This window comes from Cydia strobilella, chromosome 9 (genome assembly GCF_947568885.1).
Source record: "Cydia strobilella chromosome 9, ilCydStro3.1, whole genome shotgun sequence".
NCBI classification, from domain to species: Eukaryota; Metazoa; Arthropoda; class Insecta; order Lepidoptera; family Tortricidae; genus Cydia; species Cydia strobilella.
In genome coordinates this window covers 15,220,524-15,239,561 of record NC_086049.1, presented here as the reverse complement: position 1 = coordinate 15,239,561, position 19,038 = coordinate 15,220,524, and the positions used below count along the sequence as shown (strand labels likewise).

At 38.1% G+C, this 19,038-nt stretch overlaps 3 protein-coding genes across 3 annotated transcripts; all 3 read left to right on the top strand.

Moving 5' to 3' along the window:
* The first annotated feature begins 248 nt into the window (after positions 1-248).
* On the top strand, positions 249-3,260 carry LOC134744356 (uncharacterized). The gene is made up of 2 exons (XM_063678134.1): positions 249-380; positions 1,799-3,260. Exons 1-2 carry the CDS (start codon positions 330-332, stop codon positions 3,092-3,094), a joined length of 1,347 nt encoding a protein of 448 aa, XP_063534204.1. The 5' UTR covers positions 249-329; the 3' UTR covers positions 3,095-3,260.
* A 584-nt stretch (positions 3,261-3,844) lies between these two features.
* LOC134744357 (uncharacterized) lies at positions 3,845-4,904 on the top strand. The gene has a single exon (XM_063678135.1). The coding sequence runs from the start codon at positions 4,130-4,132 to the stop codon at positions 4,886-4,888; it is 759 nt and encodes a 252-aa protein (XP_063534205.1). The 5' UTR covers positions 3,845-4,129; the 3' UTR covers positions 4,889-4,904.
* Positions 4,905-8,774: 3,870 nt separating this feature from the next.
* LOC134744355 (E3 ubiquitin-protein ligase RING1) lies at positions 8,775-13,390 on the top strand. The gene is made up of 4 exons (XM_063678133.1): positions 8,775-9,619; positions 10,600-10,772; positions 12,128-12,300; positions 13,256-13,390. Exons 1-4 carry the CDS (start codon positions 8,874-8,876, stop codon positions 13,298-13,300), a joined length of 1,137 nt encoding a protein of 378 aa, XP_063534203.1. The 5' UTR covers positions 8,775-8,873; the 3' UTR covers positions 13,301-13,390.
* The last annotated feature ends 5,648 nt before the right edge of the window (positions 13,391-19,038 follow it).

The window sequence follows — 19,038 nt, the reverse complement described above, 5'->3', positions numbered from 1 at the left end:
TGCGAATTTACCACATTCAGAGAAATCGAGTGACTTGGCCATACTTACTTATAATAATATATTGTTCAGCCATAGTCATCCGTGAAGGATAGTTTGTGTAATTTGTGTTACGGCGTGAGAAGAGAATACTCGTAAACTACGCAACCGTAATAATGATATTCAGTCTTCATTATTGACTTGTACTTGGTCCTATTATCGGGTTTTGTAGTGAACCAATGTAGGTCACTAGGTTGTGATGAAATTGCCCTAAATAAATTCCTATATATATTATATATATAAATAGAACGTGCTTCTTTTTTTTAAATATCAGCCTTACGTAAACCATAGCTATGGTGTACGTTAGACTTGTTTTCTTGGCTTTGATAGCAACCCTATGGGAGGTGAGTGCCCTAAATATTTTATTAACATAAAATACCTAAAGTTTATATCCGATTACTATATGAGTAGGTACAGGTACTGTTGAAAGAAACATTTGACGTTAAGACCTCTTGCATCCAAAATAATTTACAACTGGTTTCAAAATTTCGAAAGAAGGAAGAATATCGTCGTCAATTCATGGAGGTTTTCGTTTTTAGGTTTCCGTAACAAAAAGGTACAAAAGGAACCCTTATGTTGTGACTGTCCGTCCGTCCGTCTGTTACATTGCTAAATATCTGGAGAACTTGAAATTTAGAATAGTCATGAATAACGCTAACCCAAATACATTGACAGTGTTATTTTTTTAATTAATTTTTATTAACCATGGAAAATGCCCAATATGAAGAGGGGGCAAATTTTCAAAGTTTAGTTACTAGGTCAAATGGGGTGTCATTTGAAAGAGCCTAATTTGTACATTCCAAAACAATTATTCAACGACGGGACTTTTGTCGTTTCGAGGACAAAATCGTCCGAGGTAAATTTAAAACTTATTTTACGCGATTAAGTCCCGTTGTTGTGAATAGATCGATTTATGAATGAAAATGTGAAAAAAAAATACCATTCCCCCTTATCTCTGAAGTTTACCAACGAAAAATTATGAATTTTTTACATAACATTAACATTATCATAAATATTAGACCAAAAATATCGTCACACCTCTATCTTGATAACCTTTTTTTTTTATTATCAAAAAACATTTCAAAATTTTATTTGTTATTTAACCCCCTTTGCAAGTGTTTATCATACTTGAAATTTCTATAAGATTACACTAAAAACACATTTTTCAAATAAAAAAAAAAGAAATGGAATTCGGTTCACATGATAAAGAATTATCCTTGAAAAACCAATATACATGGAGGTCGCGCAAATTAATCAGATTTATAAATCAGTTTCTAATGAAGGGATCCTGAAGAAATCAATCTATTAATATGACGAGGGGCTAGCCAAGATAGCGATCGTTGTTATAAAACGCCATACAAACTTAAATAATGTATGGAAATTAAATTAAATCAAATTGTGGTGGTAGCGAAGGCAATGGTGGATCTGGCTCTGTATTAGGAGTCGATGTAAAAGCGATCGGACGGTCGCTGCTAGACTTGGAAGTGCTGCCTGACAGCATTGTCGGCTAATATATGTAATGTTCATGTCAAGAACAAAAATAAACAATAATATTAAATTAGTCACGCGAGTTTTCGTAACACCTTGTCATCCCGTTTTTTTTGTTTGGCCTTTGTCGATGTAACTACGCCTGACGATGTAGGCCTGCACAGGTATTTCTATCGTACCTCGTGTTTACCTACTCTCGGAAGAAAAGTCGCTTATTTTTTTTCTCAAAAGTTACTTTGTCAAAAAAAATTACCTATCAAATATTTTCCTCCAGGTATCGGAATGCAGGTACGTACTGCGCCGCGCCAGGCCCTGCGGTCTGCAGCCGCGCGTCGTACCTCGCGTTGTCTGCTCCTCAAGATACGAGCACGCACTGGAGAACATCGTCTCTAAACTGATACAGGCTTTAGTAGTCACTAATGTTGAGAGTGGAGGGTCTGGAGGTGCCGGCGGCGGTGGTGGTATCGGTGGTGGAGCTGGCGGATCTGGTAGCGGATCTGGTGGCGGATCTGGTGGCGGATCTGGTGGCGGATCTGCTGGCGGATCTGGTGGCGGATCTGCTGGCGGATCTGGTGGATCAAATAAATCGCTATTAGGTGTCGAAGTAGATGCGATCGGACGGAGGCTGCTAGACTTGGAAGTGCTGCCTGAGAGCATTGGCGGATCTGGCAGCGGATCTGGTGGTGGATCTGGTAGCAGATCTGGTGGCGGATCTGGTGGGACCGGTGGTGGTAGCCAAGGAAATGGTGGATCTGGCTCTCCTTTAGGATCGGTATTAGGAGTCGACGTAGATGCGATCGGACGGTCGCTGCTAGACTTAGAAGTGCTGCCTAAGAGCATTGGCGGATCTGGCAGCGGATCTGGTGGTAGATCTGGTAGCAGATCTGGTGGCGGATCTGGTGGGACCGGTGATGGAAGCGAAGGAAATGGTGGATCTGGCTCTCCTTTAGGATCGGTATTAGGAGTCGACGTAGATGCGATCGGAAGGTCGCTGCTAGACTTGGAAGTGCTGCCTAAGAGCATTGGCGGATCTGGCAGCGGATCTGGTGGTAGATCTGGTAGCAGATCTGGTGGCGGATCTGGTGGGACCGGTGATGGTAGCGAAGGAAATGGTGGATCTGGCTCTCCTTTAGGATCGGTATTAGGAGTCGACGTAGATGCGATCGGACGGTCGCTGCTAGACTTGGAAGTGCTGCCTAAGAGCATTGGCGGATCTGGCAGCGGATCTGGTAGCAGATCTGGTAGCGGATCTGGTGGGACCGGTGGTGGTAGCGAAAGAAATGGTGGATCTGGCTCTCCTTTGGGATCGGTATTAGGAGTCGACGTAGATGCGATCGGACGGTCGCTGCTAGACTTGGAAGTGCTGCCTGAGAGCATTGGCGGATCTGGCAGCGGATCTGATGGTGGATCTGGTAGAAGATCTGGTGGCGGATCTGGTGGGACCGGTGGTGGTAGCGTAGGAAATGGTGGATCTGGCTCTCCTTTAGGATCGGTATTAGGAGTCGATGTAAAAGCGATCGGACGGTCGCTGCTAGACTTGGAAGTGCTGCCTGACAGCATTGTCGGCTAATATAACTATTTAATGTTACGTTAAAATTACAAGCATGTTGTGTTCATATCAAGAATTAAAAAAAAAACAATATTATTAATTTTTAAATTGTCAAAATTGTTAGTATAAACTTGTTTGTGTAACGTCCACTTTTATGAATCTAATAAATAACTGGAGTAGTTATTTATTATTGCTTATTCATTCATGGTAGTGTTTCAAAAAAATCAGATCTGTAGGTACGCACCTTATCAATTTGCCCGTGTTTTTCCGGGGTTATACCCATTGATTTATAATGCCTATAAATAGCTATTAATCGTGATAAGTGTTAAATTCATTATGATCAAATTAACACTGTTAATGAAAACTATAAAGCGAATATCGCTGCCTTCAAGGCTCATTAGTGAGATATTAAGGCTGCGATATGGACCTCAAATTAGCAACTGTTTTAACGGTAAGTTGACGTAGAAAATAGTACTTAGAACTAGTAAATAGTAAATACTATATTAAAGCTGAAATAACGACTGTATTTTAGATATAACTTGCTTGATGCACGCCAGCCGCACTGATTCATTTGTCTTTTTAGTGGAAATTTTAATTCTAATAAATTAAAATTTGGCAAATGAAACCTTCACTGGTATTACTTATTTGGCAAATTATTTTGACATTATAAAGTAGGATAATGTGTACTTGTAGAGTAGGAACTAGAGTAGGAGTGTAACTGTGTAATTCTTTTCTTTTGTATGACAATACAGGATGTCATTTTTCTGATCCTTATTCCAGATAACGGCAGCATTAGCCGCTTCTGCGACCGGTAACCCAGTTCCTCCTGGCAACCCAACAGCCTCCAATAACCCAAAATACGTTCCAGTGTTCATCTCCGCTGATGCCCTCAACCGTATAAACGAGAAAGACGGACAAGCAACCCAGCCTGTCGAATCTGAGCAGAACAAATTAAACGATATCAACAAGGAAGCACAGAATGTTCTATACGGCCCCCCAGCGCCGGTTTACGAGCATCAGCCTGACCAACAGAAACCCAGCTACACCCCACCACCAATGCCACAAACTTACCAAAACAATCAGCAACAGTACCAAAATATGCAAACTCCTATACAACAAGCTTATCATAATCAACAACCGTATCCTAATCAACATCCGATTAATCAGCAACCTTTCCAAACTCAGCAACCAAATCAGATCCAGCAATATCAAATCAGCCAACCTCAGTCTCAGCCTTTTTATCCGATGAATCAACAACCCGCTCAGCAAAATCAACCGATCTTAGTTGCTCAACAAACAGGGTCACAACCTTTATACGGCAACCAACAGCAAATATTACCTCTTAATCAGCAACCACTTTTAAACCAGCAACAACTGATAGCTCAACCAATTCAGACATATCAGCAACCAAACCAGCTACTCATCAGTCAACCCGGAAATCAACAGACATTGTTAACCCAATCCACTCAGCCTATTTTGTTAAATCAGCATTCTCCAATGCCGAACCAGCAAATACTTCTGCAGCCAAATCAGAACGGACTAATTCAGCAAATACCTAACCAGCAAGGGCAGCAAGCCATAATCTTACAGCCAAATCAAAACGGACAAATAATTACCAGCAACATCAACCCGGCGATTAACCCCCTTCCTAATCAGGTAAATCCAGGGTACATTCAAAACCAAAACCAACATGTGTACGCGGTTGTACCTTTAAATGGGCAAAATTTGGGATCGAACCAGAACGTGGGTTCGAACACTTATCTAGTGCCAGTGCAACAAGTGCCTAAGCAAGTTTTTGCTATAAATTCTGGATAATAAATTACTTTACCACTATATAACTGCGCGTTTCTATACCATTGCTTAACGTATGTAATATCTAAAATAAAGTTTGCAGTCTTTGTCAATGTCCAGCCAACTCCTACGAGTAAAAATCTCATCTATACCCTAAACTAAAAGGTATCTCTGGTCTATTTAAATACGACTCTCCATTTATTCTCTCCCTCTCTTAATAGTTGTCGACAATGTGACTATTAAATATACTAACAGTAACAATTTTATCTTCTTCTTCTTCTCAGCATAGGTATTTATTTGCGTCCACTGCTGAACCTATGCCTCTTTCATGGACTTCCACATTGTTCTGAAATTCCTGAATGCAGCGGTTCTATGCCAGGTCGGCCCTGCCGTCTTTCTAATGTCGTCCGACCATCTGGCTCGTGGTTTTCCGTCCCTTCGGCTTCCCAGCCGAGATCTCCAGATCAGTACTCGCTGGCCCCATCGGTCGTCATCCCTGCGACAGATATGGCCGGCCCATTCCCACTTTAGTTACGCAACAATTATAACAAACAACAACTATTATATACTGTGTAGGTACTGTAAGTATACAGATACAACCTTTGACAGATATATTGTTTTACATTTTAAACACAAGCGCAGTTGTAGATACTGTTCGGTTCAGACGGCTAAGTAGTTTGCTATGCACTCACGAAGTGTATCTATTTAACGTTAAAACCTACACTTACGGTAATTTCTGTAAAGTACGAATACCATTTTATCTAGGGCCGGCACACATTAAAACCGTTAAAACCGTTTCAAGGAACATAATGGCCAACCATTTTACAATCTAATTGCACAAAATGACCATCTTAATCCTGCAAGGGATGCAAATGTTAATGTTAGCATAAGACTGTCGAATTAATACATTTATTGTTCATAAGCATGAGTAGCATGGCTGCTTAGCGATTAGCGGTTATAGGTTATGGGCCACATTAAGTTCAGATAATCCGAAATTTTTAGATTGCGCATAAGTTGCGCACGACCACGACGCATATGGACGCACCTTTGACGGGGGGAAAAAAACGTATAAAATTCTCATACTTTCCGCAAAAGTTTACAATGTGAATATTTATAACGTCCATGGCTACGGTGAACGCTTAGGCGGATCGTTTTATTATTTACCATTATCATGAAAATTTAATAGTAAGTGGCAAGTTGGCAACCCTAAAACTAGGTTAGCTGGCTAGATAGACTAGTAAATGGTAAAACTTAATTACTCCCTAACGTACCTATACTCGCAGGTACTTACTTTACTTAGCATTCTAATGCGCTTTAAACTCCTCTGTCTAATTGACTAAATGTACCGAATGGGTCTTCAGTTACATAATACCTACTCGTTGCGGATTTAGTACTTTTCGCACTTATATCGTAAATCGTAATGTACTTAGCACCAATGTGGTTTGTTGAGCTAGGTAGATTTAGCTTGAAAGTAATGAAAGTTAGGTACATTCAAAGATAAAATAATGGCTACATAATCTCCAATTATTATTTTTAACTATCTTGATATTTTAGCATGCCAAAACAGATGTGTCACGTCATGTGTGTAATTTGAATTAAACTAATTATTTTATAAATTATGAAGCACTTATTACAGTTATTACATCTACAGGGAGGCCGACTGACTTTCCTATAAAAAGTGCCCGGCGACCGCGTAAATATAATAAGCGCTTAACATTAGTATATGAAACTAGACTAGGTGCCTACTTACTTAGTCAAAACAGCACCTCTCTTAGTTTTTTTTTATACACTTTAACACCTTTTATCAAGTCTAACAAGCTGCTGCGGAAATGTAAATCCCTAATTAGCCAAGTTTTTTCTTAGAGACATCCTACAGTTTGTAACTAGCAAATAACACTCATTACACTTCTTTGCCAACTGTAAAAACGGTGTAATAATACACACGTCAGCCAATCCCTAACGAGGGTAACCAGTTCTACATCACTTTACTTACATAACATTTTCCAAAGAAAAACTAGATCTTTGTAACTGCTGCGTTTAGCGAGATGGGTTGGCGGTTCATAATAATAAAGCAAAACGAATTATTGTAGCGCGCTTAGATAAATTGAAATGATAAAAGGAGAAGCAATTTAGTCTGGCTCGTGAGGTTGCCGAGGCAGCGTGACACTTTTTACAAAAATGGAAACAAAAATGGTTATAATGGTTATTAACCCTTAAATGCATGATTTTTTGTATAACTTTTTAATAAATTGAAATAGATGTGTCATGCTGTATAAAAGTAATAAATGTGATTTTGGATAGCTGCATATTGAGCCACGGACCATCAAATATACGATGCATATATACATCATTATGCATTTAAGGGTTAATGTCATTATAGGGATATAGGGATTATTAAACGAGGTATTCTTTTCGGAGACTGAGCACGAAGATGGCACGAAGTTTAAGTTTTGTACGCGTGGACGCTAGATTCTTCTTATCGTGTGAAGGAATTACTAGATATTTTGCCAATATCTTGCCAACTCTAACCCCCGGGGGGTAACTTTTATGAGGTTCTAGTTGGACACAGGGAACACTGCATCATATGTTGCGTTGCGTTGTTTTTAAGTCGCCACATTCGCGTAGTAAATTCCCGGGTTGATTCCCCATTTCAGAAAGGTTGTCTTTGGATCGGCCAACTCCCGAACTTAAATCTCTTCAAAGACTTCCAGGTCACCCATATTTCTCTTGCGCGAGGGCGTAAGTGCTCGTTAGGTGTTATGTTTAGTGTTTAGCGAGTCTTCATTGAGCTGCGATTTTCATGCTTCAAGACAGGCATAAGACGGGCCAGACTGGCCAAACTGGTCAGTTTGATCATCCCGTCTGGACGCGCCTTTATATTTTATGCTGCGAATACTGTGAATCTTCTTCGTGGTATGTTATAGCACACGCAGTGCAAGTGTTATTTATACCTACGTCATAATGTCATAGAAGTTTGATCAAAATCGTTGCAGACTTTTCTTGGTCAGGGATCTGCCCAAACATTCATTATCATCTCTTGTATCTCTTTCTTTAGTATAGCAAACCAAAGTGATGCACCATGCACCAGCACCACGCTACGCAAACCCGAACCCACAACACAAAATGAATAGCGAAGGGGGAGCCACTACCACAATCTGAGACACGAGAAACAAGAAAATCGAAATTTCGTTATCTAACATCTCTGTCACTCTTGCATTATTCGAGCGATACAGAGGCAGATAGCGGAATTTTGGTTTCGCGTTTCCCGGTAGGTCCTCTTGAGTCTGTAAACAAACCGCCTTGATGCATCAATGTCATATTATATTATCTCTGCAATCTTGTCAAAAACCTGTTAAAGGTACAGTTACTATATGGTTTACTAAAAAGGCTAGTGCTGCACTCTGGTGGCAGAACATTGCAGTATTGCGCTAAGGCCTCCTCACGAGCGCTTTGTAACGTGCGTTAAAAAAAGTGCTTGAATCTGCCCTCACGCTAAATGAGGGCTATCGTTTTTTGCTCACCAGTTGGCGCCTCTGTTGATGGTGGTCCAAAAGACAAAAGAACAACTGAAACTGTCATTGAAGTGACAAGTGACATTTGACATTTCGAACTATGGAAAAGACCACCATCTACACTAGCGCCCCTAGCGGCGAATTCATACGCGTTAGCTCTCATTCGATTTAAAGACCAAGGCTTAAAGTTGAAAATCAATTTGATAAAAAGCGCTACCGCCACCGTGTGAATAAATAATACACAGGTTTCCATATTTGTGTCATTCAAACGCTTTTTTAACGCGCGTTTAAAAAGCGCTCGCGTATGAAGCCTAAGCGACATTGTATTGGCTGAATGGTTGGTTACTCATCACTGCAACTTTAGTGACAGCCGATAAAAAAAAAAATTGAACATGGCGGCGGCGGCTCGCCCTCGGTAGGAAGTGTTATGTCAAAATTGTCAAAATAAGTTGTAATTGGTGTTTTTAATTGGGATAAACAAATATTTCTGAGTAAAAATGTCGTCAACAGAGCCACCACAGAACAAAACATGGGAATTATCCCTTTACGAGTTGCACCGGACTCCTCAAGAAGTGATAACGGACGCTACCGAAATCGCGGTGTCCCCACGAAGCTTGCACAGCGAATTAATGTGTCCAATTTGTTTGGATATGCTGAAGAAGACGATGACGACGAAAGAATGTCTCCACAGGTTCTGCTCTGATTGCATCGTGACCGCTCTGCGATCAGGGAACAAAGAATGCCCGACATGTCGTAAGAAACTAGTGTCGAAACGTTCTCTGAGACCGGACCCTAATTTCGACTTATTGATATCAAAGATATATCCCAGCAGGGATGAGTATGAGGCTCATCAGGAGCGAGTGTTGGCCAAACTGAATATGTCTCACTCGCAGGCGTCTTTAGTGAATTCGATAACAGAGGGGATCAAATTGCAGTCTCAAAACAGGCCTCAGCGGTCGCGTAAAGCAGGCGCGGATGATAACAGCAGTCTGTCTAATTCTAATGGGGCGTCGGACGCTCAAAATGGTAGTAGTTCGTCGGCTCCTAAGGATGGCACTGCGACGTCAACGGGTAACCCCACACCTCCTGGGCAGTCAACGTCCAACCCCCCCTCTGTGAGGAGCACGCCATCGCCGGTGCCGTCCAATATTAGCTCCATTTCAAAAAACACGAGCATCACTAAAAGAGCCAAGTCTGTTTTGACTTCTGAGCGCAGCGAGGAAAGTGAATCTAGTGATGGCAGGTGAGTAAAAGACTTTGTTTCCACTACCTTAATTTTATCGTCATAATGTTTTCGCACTTAAAAAACCTATGAAATTATCTAATTTTTTTTATGGGGTTTCGTCACTCAGTGACGATGTCACCCCCGTGCTATGGCACTAGTGTTTCTGTCAAGTCACAACTGTTATGGTGCCTTTTCTACTTTGATTTTGTTAATAATTTACTTGTATACATCATTTTAGGCCTTCATAGGATACAATAAGATATCCCTGACTCCGGGAGTATAGATATATTTAATGATTCTGAAACTAAATACAGAAACTCTATTGTCTCGCACCTAAAGTCACATTAGAGGAATTGTCTCTACATTTAATCCCATGGTACTTTATTGTTACTTTAAGTCTATGTCTGCATGTTTATCTTCTCTACCTTAAGTAAATGTAATATTTAAGTTAAGTTAATTTATTCAATAAGTTACATTAGTTGTTTATATACTCTCTTTGAAATATACATGTGTGAGCTGTGGTCACCTATAAGTGGCTAAACATCAGTCAATGTCAATTATCCTTGTTGTAATGTACTAGTGTTGATGTATTATCCGTTGGTGATCCTTAAATAAATAAAATAAATAAGGAAAAAATGCCAACCCTATAACATCATCTTTTTGTATTTTTTCCTTAAATAGAATTTTTAGAACTATAAAGTAGCAATCAGACTTCAATTAAAGATTTCTTATAATCTGGTCTGTTAAAGAGTTAAAACAAAACAAAACACTTTTAAAAGCAACAAAGAGTGTACAGCCGGGCTAGTACATAATTGGCGCGAGAGTATCTCGCCGCGACATAGACTACCCATCCCCCTTTAATTCATACAGTTCGTAAAAGACGGGTAGTCTATCTCGCAGCGAGATACTGTCGCGTCAATCATATGCTCAGCCTACAGAAAGAATTTAAGTATTTTTCACATGTCAAAAATCTTCAAAACCCAAGGTTGTTGTTTCAGGACAGAGGGTGAGAACTCCATGGACACAGAGGGGGAAGGCGAGCCCCTGAACCCCAATGAGATTGAGCTGGTCTTCAAGCCACACCCCACAGAGATGACCGGAGACAACCAGCTCATGAGGGCACTGCGGGATAGCTCTGTCAGATACATTAAAACTACTGCTAATGCTTCTGGTAGGTTGTTTTCTAATACATTGTTTTATCAATTGTATACTCAGTTATTTTAATCTCTTTGCAATACAGATATTAACATTAATGTAAAAGTACATAATAAGTTAAAGTTAAGTTTTAAATTTATTCTAAGCTACATAATAAGTATTTAGCACAGTCTTGGTCCTGACTGTAAAGCTGATGGTTGTGGGTTCGAATCCCAGTAAGGGCATTTATTTGTGTGATGAGCACAGATATTTGTTCCAGATTTGAGAGATTTGTTTTCTATGTATTTAAGTATTTATATATTATCATTGTCTGAGTACCCATACCACAAGCCTTGGGTTTACCATGGAACTTAGTCAATCTGTGTAAGAATGTCCTATAATATTTATTTATTATTTATTTACTGTTACAGACGTTGTGAACAATCCTTAGCCGTCGTATTTTCTTTGGAAACATTCGTACTTGTCATCCTAGTTCAGTCTACCTCAGTACTTTTTGTAATGAGACCGGCTGATAGCATTTTAACACTTTAGTGTGTTTCTGTGAAAATACGATCGTTCACTACATGTGTATGATATAGTCAAAATTTAAGTATTATAGTACAACACACATAACTTTGCTAGTAAGGCAAAGACAAAGGCAAACCATTAGTAACTTTGTCTGTCAACACAGTAGGTAAATTAATACAATTCTTATTAGAAAAATTTGAACCAACCAACTCAAATGCTCATTTCAATAATAATAATAAAAGGTTTGGTTGGATTGAAAAAACCTTGACTAAATAAACATGACATATGACAAATAAACATATTGTAGACATTGTAGTAATTAGTATAATATGTATTAGCATAGAGTAACTTATACTAGAGCGGTACTGTCATAGTAAATTTTGTAACCCCAGTAAATTCACTGCCATCTGTCGACACACTTTGAAACTAAAAATGAAGATTGATAAAAATATGATAGAATGTATTTAAATATAGATAAAGGTTTTTTTTATTTTGCATTAAATTATGATTTTGACCCATGTTCTTTCACTGATATGTGTTAAAATTGTTAAATAACAAACGAAACCGTCAACGCCATCAATACGACTATAGGCCAAAACTAGTAGCGCCCTCTGAACGAGAATCAAATTTTCTTGATTTTCGAGGCACGTTTTTTCCTTAGACTGTATCCATCTATTACGGAGTTATATCTATCTTTGGTATTAGTTGTAGTGGCTGTTTGTTTACCTAAATAAATTGAAAAAAAAAAATACGAAAAATCCTAACTACCCCCCCTTGGGACCTATTTTGCTGCTATTTAGTTTATAATTTCATCTTAATTCTGTCCACACTTCTTTGATTCCAATTGACCACCAATGTTTTCAGTGGACCACCTGAGCAAATACCTGGCAATGAGGCTCACGCTGGACCTCGATGCAGAGCTTCCTGAAGCATACCGGTTGCTCAACTTCTGCATATATGTTGCTCCAGCACCAGGGCAGTTTGTGCCACTATCTGGCTCGCAGACCCTCCGCCAGATTAATGATAAGTTTTGGAAGGTAATTGTCAAAACGGAATAGGCAGAGTATAAATACCTAAACTTGGTATAACTAAGTCATAAAAAAAAATAGTATGTTGCCGGGACTTTAGTCCAAAAAATTTTATCGCAAGGCAGTCTCCACTTTATGACTTTGTTCTACCAAGTTTAGGTATTTATACTCTGCCTATATCACTGATTATAATGTTTATTTAACCTTTCCATACTCTTATCACTGACCCCCTTGCTTGGATCTATCTAGAGTTCAATATTGACAACTTGGTCATTATTCATTCTTAAACTGAAAACCTAATAAACCTATTGGGACCAATTTCTATTTGGCTTATTTCCAAATCAGTGTTATTGTGATTCGTAAGTATAATAATATTTTTATTTACAAAGGGTATGTGTAGGTACTTATATTTAATAGACTGTAATACTACTGCTGATCATGACATTCATGAGTTTCATGACTAATTATGTGTTAACTAGCAACCCTACTAATGTGCCTTCGGAAAGTTTCCAAGATTGCGAAATTTCCTCATGACAAAATTTCGGAAGCGTCTCATATTTTTGTATGAGAATCGAAGTATTCCATTTCCAAAATGAAAATGTTAGCTTTCTATAAACACGAAATACCTTCATTTAGACTTTGACGCGTTAGGCTCCGAAGTTTGAGCGACGTGCAAATCGGACGCAGTGTGCCACGCCCCTGAGTATTCCTCTCTGAACTAAAAGGATGTAAAAAAGTAGTAGTTTAACACTGATTTAAACTTTCACGATTTTTACTCATTATTTTATTCACAACGACGGGACTTAATCGCGTAAAATACGTTTTAAATCTACCTCCGACGTTTCAAGAACGGCGTTGTCCCTTTATTAAGACTTATTTTACGCGATTAAGTCCCGTCGTTGTGAATAATAATGAGGAATAGTTCAGTTTTTAAGTGTAGCACTAAATCAATTATTTATTTCAGGTGAACAAACCACTGGAGATGTACTACTCATGGAAGAAGACCTAGAAGTGCAGGCAACTTGAATCTAGAACCTAGTGATTTATTTTAAGCAGATATATATGTATTTAAAACGAAATTATTCGAGAATTGGACTCTACTATTATTGTGATAAGATTTTATTGAAGTTTATATAATTTGTAGATAAGCAGGTAAATGTATTTTTCACCTCAGCAGCTCGAACAAGCCTACTTTCCTTACTCCAGGGAGTGAAACAAAGTAGCTTTTTAATTTAGTGAAGTCCATGAACTGCCACTTCATACTTTGATAACATTTTTTTTTTCTGAATTATTCTGTGTAATTCGAAATACATTTTAACCTTTAATATGTTCTCACTACTGAGGTGAAAAATTATGTGTGCAACACGAGAGCAAATTTATTTTACATCTCGTGTTTTTGAGTCCCTCGCTGCGCTCAAGATTCTAATTTAGAATCTCTCGCTTCGCACGTGATTCAATTATAGAATCTTTCGCTTTCTCGGGACTCAAAATAAACACTCGCAAGAAAAACCAACTTTCCTCTCTTGTTGCACAAATAACTATTGTAAGTTAAGAGGCCGGTGTCGATTTTAGTCGCAAAAATGTAAAATTGATAGATTTAGTCGGTGAAATTGTACACCTTTTGTTACCTAATTGAAATAACAAGTACTGGTTTCTATTAGCGCATCTTCTTATCTTACCTTTTATCAGATCAATTTGTTGAAAACAGACTCACTAAATTAGTAATGTTTGCTTTTCTGATGGACGTTTAGGTAAACGCGCGTAAAGCACTGATTTTGTCGCTCTTATTTGTAAATTTCGTAAAGTTTGGACGGCTAAACATGGTAATTTTGTATTACACATATCCTGTACTTGACGATTATCAGTCTACATTTTTATTATTATGACTTTGAAGTAGTGTAAATGAAAGTTAGACGAAATCAATTTTCTCCAGAAATTACTTCAAAACAAGTGACAATTTCTCTGAAAATCGACTTAATTTCAACGTAATTTTGATACTTAAACAATCTACAACATTTGTTGAAACTATTCTTATACATAAATTTGTATAATATACCACCATAAATTTTTGATGAATTTTTAAAAACTGTCCCTTGTTTTCATATATTACCGGTGACGCACGCTTGCGACCTCATTATTAAAAGGCAAGATGAGAAGACGTGCTAATAGAAACCAATACTTGTTATTTAGATATTACGTAACAAAACGTGTATAATTTCAACGACTAAATCTATCAATTTAAAATTTTTGCTCCAAAATCGACTACGGCCTCTTAAATGAAAAGCAGTAATTTATATAATTTGATGTCAGTAAATTATGCATTTACAATATTTTAACAATACTGATTGGATAACATTAATAAAGGTAGGTGTCATTTTAAATGTTAGTTACTATGTCTGTATTTTTAAGACGTTAAATAAATGTAAACAATGTGTTTTTACATTTTTGGGTACTTGAAACATTTATCAGTTAACCAACCAAATAGAAAACTGCCTGGATCTGTTCCTCATCATTCTGGCTTTAACCTATTTCATTTAATCGTGTAATGTTTTCATCTACCCTCAAATGGCTAAATATTCGATCTCGTTTTAGGTTCTTTACTAGGGCAAAGTAATAGCAAATATTACAAAACTAAGTTATTATTGATTAATCAAATCATCCCGATATATGTATTCCTATTAACAAAACAGCACGATTACAACAGCTTCGTTGTTACGTTGAGTAAGTAATATACTTTAAGTTTTGGCACATCAAGTTAAATTAATTTTTCTTGCCCAATAAAATACCTAATTGTGGTTTGTTTACATTATTTTAAATACCTAAAGATACAGACTATAATTTAATGTGCAGTATTGCAGTGTTTTAATCTCATTTTAGTCAGGTTATAATAAACAATTCTTAATTATGATTTGTTTGTATTGTAACTTTATGCTTAATACTTTTAGACCACATTGTGTAGTATTGTGGACATGGAGACTATATAAAGGAGCCAAATCTCTATGTATGAAAAGTGTCCATCAAAAAAGAGTAATTAGGCGGCGCCACCATACACCGAAATACTACCAAAAACAACCTACGTAATTTGGTCGGGTTATTTGTTGCCTTATATCTCAGAATAATGACTTGAGCCTTATATGGTTCATGTTATTCTCATGTCCCAGAGCCTAACTAGCGCCACCGGAGAGATTAGGAACTATTATTTAAAGCTGAAAGCAGTCACTTTTGCAACAATTCTGCCATAAGAGATTGGCATCCTTTCTATACCATCCATAATTGTGGACCTACTGAAAATCTAAATAATTTGACAATTGACATACAAGCAAAGAGTTCTCTACATACATGCTATGGAAGGTAAAGATAATACATGCCCCTCAGCTTGTCATCCCTAATGTTTTCATTTACGCATACGACAGTAAAGGAAAATTAATTGGAAGTATTTATACCCCACCAGCTAATTATTAAACGTCTCAAGTCTCAATTGTGTCAGCTTTTCATTATATAATATTCCTACAAGATATTTTATCCCGTTAGGGCATTCAACTTTTGTGATTATGTAAAGTCGCCATCAGATATATCGGAGCGGCCGGGGTGCTCGAAAATATCTGAACACGCAGAAAATTACAGACTTGGCGTCTCCGTTTGGTTATATCCTCCTAGGCAGATATCGACAGATATAGTTTGTCAAAGGACTGTCTCATTTTAAACATAGAGAGAATCATACTATATTTGTCTTACACTAGTACTAGCATACAAAAGAAAAGGATGAGTAGTTTTTTTTGTTCTTACATACTGACAAATGGGTTTGACCAACTATATCTGCGAGTAGCGCTAAGCACCGCACACGCAATGATACCAAAATATAGTTTGTCAAAGGACTGTCTCATTTCAAACATGACAGAGAGAATCATACTATCTTTGTTAGTAGTAGTACCCAAAAGATAGTTTTTTAGGGTTGCGTACCGCGTACCCAAAGGGTAAAAACGGGACCCTATTACTAAGACTCCGCTGTCCGTCTGTCTGTCTGTCACCAGGCTGTATCTCATGAACCGTGATAGCTAGACAGTTGAAATTTTCACAGATGATGTATTTCTGTTGCCGCTATAACAACAAATACTAAAAAGTACGGAACCCTCGGTGCGCGAGTCCGACTCGCACTTGGCCGGTTTTTTTTGTTCTTATTTACCGACAATTTGGTCCTCCTGTCTAGCACCTACATTGTGAGTTGTAAGATAGACGAAATATACCGACCGATACATCGCAAGGCATTTGCAATGCCTTGCGATAAGCAAGGGCCTGACACTCTTTGATAGAGAAAGACAGTTTTATTGCGATTCCGACAAGAGGAAAGAGAAAATAGTGCCATGCTTTGTCTTTATTACCGACCGGGCATTTTTATGGTCGGGTTATAGCATCATAGCAAGGAGGCGATGGCGAAATACCGAAATTTACAAGTGAAAGAGAAAATGGATGGAATGGATTATGCTGCCATACATGAATATGGTCGCTCGGTTTCATGTCTATAACTACTTGTATATACTATGTCTATGGTGATAAGGGTGATAAGATATCGGCAGATACCAAAATATATAGGTAGGGTCATTGTGGGATCAGTAAATCACCTTTTTTTCAGAGCGACATAAATACGACACATATATACCTACATATTATGGAAAGAGGTAATTAAAAGTCGCTTAAATGTAATTAAATAATGTATTTTCCGGTGAATTGTCTGACTAAACACCACTTAACAAGGCAACTAATTTATTAGGTGCATAACTGACCTACTTAAATTAAAATGTACATCAATTCCATCATGTTTGTACTTTTCTTACAATAGATAAGCATTACGTAGGCTAAAATATACGTGTCCAATGAATCATGCTTCAAACACCCATATTTTTATAAAAAACAGTCTAACAGGGATGGCGCCAATTTTAAAAATGCTTCAAATGCAAGACACTGCTAGTGCTCGAAAAATCTCATTTCTTAATATATTGACGTCTGAAAGCATTATATTCTCTCCTAAGTGCTTTAGTGGATTCTACTTTCAGTAATCTGAGTGCTTCAAATATCTGTTCTTTGTCTTCAGAATCGCGGGCGATCGTTAGTTTCTCCATAGTAGCGAAATCAAGTTCCTCTATCCTCTCAGCTTCATCTATTAACCGGTCCAAGTCTCTCAGATACGAACGATAAGATCCACTTTCAGTATTTTCTTTGTAATTAAGTAGCCTCTCGACATGTTCCCAGAAATCTAGTGTACGCCGACCGTCTTTCATCCTCGATGTAAACATAAAATTTCTAAAGAACTTCCTGCCTTTCTCATCGTTGAGCACATTTTCTATCTTGTCCGTATACCGGTCCAAATCGGCTGTGGTTACTCCTCCGTTATCATCACAGCCACATGCGACGAAACAATTATCCATCTTTCATTTGTCTGACATCGTGACCGCTCTCTTATCGATTTATTTTAGTTTCTCGCACGTCATTTTCTTCTAAACTAAAACCGATGCCGCAACTTTTCACTGTTTTGTCTCACATAAAGTACTATATCAATTTTACATTGCTCCAAAACACTGTTGTTAAATGAATCACCTCTCACAGGTAAAGTGAGGTTAACTTCAAAAATAGGTTTACATCACTCGCGATCACGACGGAGCGCGTAAATAAACTGCATTTGTGTGCGACCATTTTTCCTTCACGACGAAGTTCACGATTTCGAGATAAGTTTATTACGCATGCGCTAGTTTGTTTAGTTTGAAAACTCGCGCTCAATTTAAGTCGTAAATCTTAAGCACACTATCAATTTTGCTAAAATCTGGTTAGCAAATGAAGCTTCAATTAAATCTTAGTTAACATAACGCTGAGAATGCGAGTATCAAAAACTCAAGGGCATTACATCACGTCTCAGGTAAAAAAAATGTCGTGACCTCGACAAGCGAATAGCATGGTTCATTCATGTCATGAGAAATAAAAATCATCGAGGTGGGGCGAAGACAATAGCAGTACAAGCGGGGCAGCTACGACATTACGTGCCCTCTTTGCACTGATTCTTTTTATTATTTAGATACCTACCAGTTACTTTAGTTAATGTAGGTAGGTACCTAATGTCTAGGTACTATTAAATCATATAGGATAGGTATATTAGGTATGTTATTAGAACTAATTTTTCGTTAAAACTCAATTTGTTGATAGGTAAGTACAAGTACCTACCAATTTTATTCTAATTCTATGTACATACTAGCTAGTATGATGATGTAAGTAGACTGCAAACTGCAATGAAAATGCTACTATATACATCCCTGTTATGCCGGGGCCACACTAATGGGCAACGCCGGGTATGGGGGGCGTTTCCCGTTAGTGTGGCCCTGGCCCCGGCATTACTACCGTCGAATAAAACAAACATTCTTCTGCGCATAATTATTATTAATATCTTAAGCCCACTCCAGGGCCCTTTAACTTATTAATTAGTTTTGGTTTTATTTATAAATTACAGGAAACGATTCATAGGTGAGGGCAATCATGAGTCAGGAGCGTAAAGCGTGATCAATGATCATGTATCTAGTATAACTGGATCAGACATGATGGGTGGGGGGGAAATGACCGAACGGGATAGTCTACGTATCTTTTGGTAGGAGTAGCAGAGAAAGAGCTATCATTGTTTGTCCTTGTCACAGTCTCACATTTTTTTAATTCCCCACCGTAAATGAAACATTTTGAAATTGTTATTACTATGGAGCTATGGAGTAA